General features: G+C 37.8%; 1 protein-coding gene across 1 annotated transcript in view; it reads left to right on the forward strand.

Annotated features, from left to right (window-relative positions):
• The window catches only part of STK31 (serine/threonine kinase 31), a 135,558-nt gene that overhangs the window by 25,671 nt on the left and 101,669 nt on the right, over positions 1–8,218 (forward strand). The window contains exons 8-9 of the mRNA XM_017872233.1: positions 956–1,314; positions 2,271–2,445. Coding sequence (XP_017727722.1) covers positions 956–1,314; positions 2,271–2,445 — 534 coding nt within the window. The remainder of the gene's footprint in view (positions 1–955; positions 1,315–2,270; positions 2,446–8,218) is intronic.

Genomic DNA, 8,218 nt, shown 5'->3' on the forward strand with positions numbered 1-8,218 from the left:
ATAGCTCAAAGTTAGCAAGCACCTAATTTCTCATATGCCAGTTGAACAGTTGTAGCCCTCTTAAGCAAAAGTCTATTTAAGAGAGTTCTGAATGTAGAAGTCCAGGCACGGTGGCTCACCCCTCTAATCCCAGCACTTTGGGAGGCCAAGGTGGGTGGATCACTTGAGGTTAGGAGTTTGAGACCAGCTCAGCTGACATGGTGAAACCCCATCTCTACTAAAAATACAAAAATTAGGTGGGTGTGGTGGTGTGTGCCAGTAGTCTCAGTTACTGGGGAGGCTGAGGCAGGAGAATCGCTTGAACCGGGGAGGCGGAGGTTGCAATGAGCCAAGATTGTGCCACTGAACTCCAGCCTGTGCGACAGAGTGAGATTCTGTCTCAAAAAAGAAGAAGAAAAAAAGTTTTGAATATGTATTTGTGATACCTCACATTTTATAATTTCAGTTTGTTGATTTTAAAGAATTTGTATTTTGTGCTTTCAGTTTGTTTTTTCACTTCTGTTTGTCTTACTTTAAAATCAGAGTTCCTGAGTGCCTCTAAAACTTTTAAAGTTTTGTAAAATTGAGTACCTTTTCTAGATATCAGAGATTCATTTTTATGTGCTGTTGCTTTTCAGGAGAGCATTATATTTAGTTGGGGCCAAAGTAGTCAACGTAATCTGCTGGGTTAAAAAAAAACTATTGTAGGATATTTACTTAGTAATACATTTTTAGATTTATAAATATGGCTGCCTATACAAGTATTTAGCTCTACTTCATTTTAGCAAATGTGTAATTGGAATACATTCATATACGTGGAGATGTATATTTGCATATTATAGCCAACATCAAGGAAAGACTTTTGTATATAGAGATTTCAGAATGAAGAAATATGCTTGGAAAAAATGGGTAGAAACAAAATAAGGGAAGAGAAACATGTTGGTATATAGCTGGTTTACGTTTTCTTCTTTCTTAGGGCACAACATTTTTGGGGAGCTTGATTTTCGAAAAGGAAATAAAAATGAGAATTAAAGCAACCTCTCAAGATGGAACAGTTATTGCTCAGGCTGAGTATGGCAGTGTGGATATAGGGGAAGAAGTGTTTAAGAAAGGATTTGCAGAGAAATGCAAACCTACTTCCAGAACTGACATCTGTGAGGAAAAAAAATTGGATCCTGGTCAACTTGTTCTCAGGAACCTCAAAAGCCCCATTCCTTTGTGGGGGCATAGATCAAACCAGTCAACTTTCAGCAGGCCCAAGGGGCACTTAAGTGAGAAGCTGACTCTTGATTTGAAGAATGAAAATGATGCAGGAAATCCTATGACATTTCCAAAGTAAGAATTTAGTCTTCACTTATTTCTAGTTCATTGTAGAGGTCCCTGTCATAGTAGAATAGAAGTTAAGGCTTATGCTTTTGGAATCCTTAACTGTGTCAGTGATTTTAAGGGCTGATGCTGATATTTCTACTTTTCTCAAATGTATTCCTCTCTGCTTTAGCAGGTGTATTTTCATTACAAACTATTTTGAAAGAAAATAATTCCTGAATTATTTAAAAGTTTACATATAAACTTTTCATGCCAACTCTTTGGAATACACTTATCAAAGATAAAAATCTGCTCCCAAATCTGAATTATTCAGGCAAAGTCAGAATTTCAGATAAGATTTGAAATTTTTCCTATGACTTTAGGAATGTTTTAAAGAGTTTCAGGGAATTGCCTTTACTTTTTAAATAAAAGTGACTCTTCTCCTTGTGAAAACTTTTGGTGGAGTTAGATTATTCCGAGTAGCTTACTTTTTAGATAATTTTGAATCATCAGCTTGAAGCAGAAAGCCAGATTTGATATTTATGTGTATCAAAACATTCTTCTATATCATGGTCCAAGACATGATGCTGTATCTTGGATGATATAGTTGTTTGATGGGATCTCTTCAGTGCTTTAGGAGCTAAACTGTCAAATGGCGGGGGAGGCGGTAAACGGGGATCACAGGGAGGAGGCATTGGAAAAAAACTAATACAGAAATGCTTTTTACTTTGTTCTCTGTAGTTGATAGTGCTATGAAGAAGTTGGAATATATTTTCTTTGAGAATTAGAGGCATTGTTGAATTACGACTTCAGTTATAAAATCTTGTTTGCATTATTTTAATATTATGAACTAGGTAAATATTTTAGTTTTCAAAATTAACTTTCAGATATATTGTGATATAAAAAGACCCAAGATAACTTAGATTTGTTTTCTCTGTCATCCTTATTCAGTTTGTTTTTTAAAATAAATGAATTTGTTTTTATAGGGAAAGTTTGGCTGTTGGTGACTTTAATTTAGGGTCTAACGTCAGCCTGGCAAAAATTAAGCAGGATCAGAAACTGATTGAAGAAAATGAAAAACTTAAAACAGAGAAGGACGCTCTTCTCGAAAGTTATAAGGCATTAGAATTGAAAGTAGAACAGATTGCCCAGGAGCTGCAGGTATGTTCAGTGGCTTAAGGTGAAGAGTGTCCAACTGGGAAATCTGTGTACTCATCTGCTGCTATTTATTTTTCTGTCACTTTCCTTTCCTTCCCCACCTCATCCTCTACTTCTTTGCTAATCCCTGTATTTGTTTATAGGTGAATTTTTGTCTTATACTCCAGAATAATCATCTTTGGATTTCATTGGATGTTTGAAAATTTAATAATTTCTAATTTACATTTCCCTTTATGTTCTAAAAGCTTTTCAACTAAGGCAATTTTCAAACACTCTAAAAGGAGAGAGACTTGAATAATTAATTCTCATGTACCCATCACCCAGTTTTTACAATTATAACACATGGCCAATCTTTTTAAAAATTTATACTTCCTGGATTATTTTAGAAGAAGTCCCATTGCTATTATTTCCTAGTCTTCAGTATGTATGACTAATAGAAAAAGACTTTAAAAAACCATAATAATAATACTCTTCATACTTAAAAATAAACAATAATTCCTTAATATTATTTATATCTAGGCAGTATTCAAATTTGCCATATTGTGTCATGAATGCCACATGATTGTAGGCATGTTGATTGTAGTTGTCTCCAATCAGGATCCCAGTTAGACGCATACATTGCATTTTGGTTGATATTTCTCTTAAATTGCTTTAATCTGTATCCTTGTGTTGCTTAACTGGCTTTTTGATCTCCATGTGTGTCTTCTTTTATGGTAATCAGGTCTCCAGATTTGCTCAGATTCTAGTTCAAAAATATTTCCCCCCCAGGAATACAGTGTGGTTGATAAATGAATGTGTGTGTGTGTGTGTGTGTGTGTGTGTGTGTGTGTGTGTGTGTGTTTACACCAAATCTGTTGTTCCTGCACTAGTTCTCCAATTCTCTGACACCAACTGGGTGTCTAATAATTCAGTTCCATTCTGACACTACACTACCTGTACTTAGCATATACCGTACAAGTTAAGGACTCAGTTCCATAATCTGCCTCTACTTTAGATGCCAGCCACAAGTGGGGTTCCCAGGCTGCTTGCATAAGTACCTACCCGCTATAAATTCGGGGTTTCCCATGACCCTCCCTCAGGTTAGATAATTCTCTAGAACTACTCACAGAACTCAAGGAAGTGCTATACTTAGAGTTGTATTATTAAGGATATAACTCAGCAACAGCCAAATAATGGAAGATAGGCATAACGCAAGGTACTGGGGCAGGAGGTACAGAGCTTCCACACCCTCTCTGAGTGTACCACCCTCCCAGGTCATGGATGTGTTCATCAACCCAGAAGCTCCCCAAATCTCATTATTCAGATTTTTTTTGGTTTTGTTTGCTTGTTTGTTTTGAGACAGTCTTGCTCTGTTGCTTAGGCTGGAGTGCAGTGGTGTAATTTCTGCTCGCTGCAACTTCTGACCCCGGACTCAAACAATCCACTTACTCCAGTCTCCTGGCTAGCTGGGACTACAGGCCTGTACCCCATTCCTGGCTAATTTTTGTCTTTTCTTCTCTTTTCTTTTTTTTAAACTAAAACTTGCCTTATTTATGTCCCCAGTGGCGTGATCTTGCCTCATTGCAACCTCTGCTTCCTAGGTTCAAATGATTCTCCTGCCTCAGCCTCCTGATAGCTGGCATTACAGGCACCCACCACTATGCCTGGCAAATTTTTGTATTTTTGGTACAGACGGGGTTTCACCATGTTGGCCAGGCTGGTTTCGAACTCCTCAGGTGATCCACCCACCTCTGCCTCCCAAAGTGCTGGGATTACAGGCATGAGCCACTGTGCTTGGCCCACATTTTCTTTATCCAGTCTATCATTGATGGGCATTTGGGTTGGTTCCAAGTCTTTGCCATTGTAAATAGTGCTGCAGTAAACATATGTGTGCATGTGTCTTTATAGTAGAATGATTTATAATCCTTTGAGTATATACCCAGTAATGGGATTGCTGGGTCAAATGGTATTTCTGGTTCTAGATCCTTGAGAAATTGCCACACTGTCTTCCGCAGTGGTTGAACTAATTTACACTCTCACCAACAGTGTAGAAGTGTTCCTCTTTCTCCACATCCTCTCCAGCATCTGTTGTTTCCTGACTTTTTAATGATTGCCATTCTAACTGGTGTAAGATGGTATCTCATTGTAGTTTTGATTTGCATTTCCCTAATGACTAGTGATGATGAGCTTTTTTTCATATGCTTGTTAGNGATAATTTTGAATCATCAGCTTGAGCAGAAAGCCAGATTTGATATTTATGTGTATCAAAACATTCTTCTATATCATGGTCCAAGACATGATGCTGTATCTTGGATGATATAGTTGTTTGATGGGATCTCTTCAGTGCTTTAGGAGCTAAACTGTCAAATGGCGGGGAGGCGGTAAACGGGGATCACAGGGAGGAGGCATTGGAAAAAAACTAATACAGAAATGCTTTTACTTTGTTCTCTGTAGTTGATAGTGCTATGAAGAAGTTGGAATATATTTTCTTTGAGAATTAGAGGCATTGTTGAATTACGACTTCAGTTATAAAATCTTGTTTGCATTATTTTAATATTATGAACTAGGTAAATATTTTAGTTTTCAAAATTAACTTTCAGATATATTGTGATATAAAAGACCCAAGATAACTTAGATTTGTTTTCTCTGTCATCCTTATTCAGTTTGTTTTTTAAAATAAATGAATTTGTTTTATAGGGAAAGTTTGGCTGTTGGTGACTTTAATTTAGGGTCTAACGTCAGCCTGGCAAAATTAAGCAGGATCAGAAACTGATTGAAGAAAATGAAAACTTAAAACAGAGAAGGACGCTCTTCTCGAAAGTTATAAGGCATTAGAATTGAAAGTAGAACAGATTGCCCAGGAGCTGCAGGTATGTTCAGTGGCTTAAGGTGAAGAGTGTCCAACTGGGAAATCTGTGTACTCATCTGCTGCTATTTATTTTCTGTCACTTTCCTTTCCTTCCCCACCTCATCCTCTACTTCTTTGCTAATCCCTGTATTTGTTTATAGGTGAATTTTGTCTTATACTCCAGAATAATCATCTTTGGATTTCATTGGATGTTTGAAAATTTAATAATTTCTAATTTACATTTCCCTTTATGTTCTAAAAGCTTTTCAACTAAGGCAATTTTCAAACACTCTAAAAGGAGAGAGACTTGAATAATTAATTCTCATGTACCCATCACCCAGTTTTACAATTATAACACATGGCCAATCTTTTAAAATTTATACTTCCTGGATTATTTTAGAAGAAGTCCCATTGCTATTATTTCCTAGTCTTCAGTATGTATGACTAATAGAAAAGACTTTAAAAAACCATAATAATAATACTCTTCATACTTAAAATAAACAATAATTCCTTAATATTATTTATATCTAGGCAGTATTCAAATTTGCCATATTGTGTCATGAATGCCACATGATTGTAGGCATGTTGATTGTAGTTGTCTCCAATCAGGATCCCAGTTAGACGCATACATTGCATTTTGGTTGATATTTCTCTTAAATTGCTTTAATCTGTATCCTTGTGTTGCTTAACTGGCTTTTGATCTCCATGTGTGTCTTCTTTTATGGTAATCAGGTCTCCAGATTTGCTCAGATTCTAGTTCAAAATATTTCCCCCCCAGGAATACAGTGTGGTTGATAAATGAATGTGTGTGTGTGTGTGTGTGTGTGTGTGTGTGTGTGTGTGTGTTTACACCAAATCTGTTGTTCCTGCACTAGTTCTCCAATTCTCTGACACCAACTGGGTGTCTAATAATTCAGTTCCATTCTGACACTACACTACCTGTACTTAGCATATACCGTACAAGTTAAGGACTCAGTTCCATAATCTGCCTCTACTTTAGATGCCAGCCACAAGTGGGGTTCCCAGGCTGCTTGCATAAGTACCTACCCGCTATAAATTCGGGGTTTCCCATGACCCTCCCTCAGGTTAGATAATTCTCTAGAACTACTCACAGAACTCAAGGAAGTGCTATACTTAGAGTTGTATTATTAAGGATATAACTCAGCAACAGCCAAATAATGGAAGATAGGCATAACGCAAGGTACTGGGGCAGGAGGTACAGAGCTTCCACACCCTCTCTGAGTGTACCACCCTCCCAGGTCATGGATGTGTTCATCAACCCAGAAGCTCCCCAAATCTCATTATTCAGATTTTTTTTGGTTTTGTTTGCTTGTTTGTTTTGAGACAGTCTTGCTCTGTTGCTTAGGCTGGAGTGCAGTGGTGTAATTTCTGCTCGCTGCAACTTCTGACCCCGGACTCAAACAATCCACTTACTCCAGTCTCCTGGCTAGCTGGGACTACAGGCCTGTACCCCATTCCTGGCTAATTTTGTCTTTTCTTCTCTTTTCTTTTTTTTAAACTAAAACTTGCCTTATTTATGTCCCCAGTGGCGTGATCTTGCCTCATTGCAACCTCTGCTTCCTAGGTTCAAATGATTCTCCTGCCTCAGCCTCCTGATAGCTGGCATTACAGGCACCCACCACTATGCCTGGCAAATTTTGTATTTTGGTACAGACGGGGTTTCACCATGTTGGCCAGGCTGGTTTCGAACTCCTCAGGTGATCCACCCACCTCTGCCTCCCAAAGTGCTGGGATTACAGGCATGAGCCACTGTGCTTGGCCCACATTTTCTTTATCCAGTCTATCATTGATGGGCATTTGGGTTGGTTCCAAGTCTTTGCCATTGTAAATAGTGCTGCAGTAAACATATGTGTGCATGTGTCTTTATAGTAGAATGATTTATAATCCTTTGAGTATATACCCAGTAATGGGATTGCTGGGTCAAATGGTATTTCTGGTTCTAGATCCTTGAGAAATTGCCACACTGTCTTCCGCAGTGGTTGAACTAATTTACACTCTCACCAACAGTGTAGAAGTGTTCCTCTTTCTCCACATCCTCTCCAGCATCTGTTGTTTCCTGACTTTTAATGATTGCCATTCTAACTGGTGTAAGATGGTATCTCATTGTAGTTTTGATTTGCATTTCCCTAATGACTAGTGATGATGAGCTTTTTTTCATATGCTTGTTAGCCACATAAATGTCTTCTTTTGAGAAGTGCCTGTTCATATCCTTTGCCCATGTTTTGGTGGTGGTGTTTTTTTCTTGTAAATTTGTTTTAAGTTCCCTGTAGATTCTGGATATTAACCCTTTGTCAGATGGATAGATTGCAAACATTTTCTCCCATTCTGTAGGTTGCCATTCACTCTGATGGTAGTGTCTTTTGCTGTGCAGAAGCTCTTTAGTTTAATTAGATCCCATTTGTCAATTTTGGCTTTTTTTGCCATTGCTTTTGGTGTTTTAGTCATGAGTCTTTGCCCGTGCCTATGTCTTGAATGGTATTGCCTGGGTTTTCTTCTAGGGTTTTTATTGTTTGGGGTTTTACATTTAAGTCTTTAATCCATCTTGAATTAATTTTTGTATAAGGTGTAAGGAAGGGGTCCAGTTTCAGTTTTCTGCATATGGCTAGCCAGTTTTCCTAGCACCATTTGTTAAATAGGGAATCCTTTCCCCATTTCTTGTTTTTGTCAGGTTTGTCAAAGATCAGATGGTTGTAGATGTGTGGTGTTATTTCTGAGGCCTCTGTTCTGTTCCATTGATCTTTATATCTGTTTTGGTACCAGTAGCATGCTGTTTTGGTTACTGTAACCTTGTAGTATAGTTTGAAGTCAAATAGTGTGATGTCTCCAGCTTTGTTCTTTTTGCTTAGGATTGTCCTGGCTATACAGGCTCTTTTTTGGTTCCATATGAAATGTAAAGTAGTTTTTTCTAGTTCTGTGAAGAAAGTCAAT

The sequence above is a fragment of the Rhinopithecus bieti genome, unplaced genomic scaffold (genome assembly GCF_001698545.2).
Source record: "Rhinopithecus bieti isolate Rb0 unplaced genomic scaffold, ASM169854v2 scaffold_6710, whole genome shotgun sequence".
Classification (NCBI taxonomy): domain Eukaryota; kingdom Metazoa; phylum Chordata; class Mammalia; order Primates; family Cercopithecidae; genus Rhinopithecus; species Rhinopithecus bieti.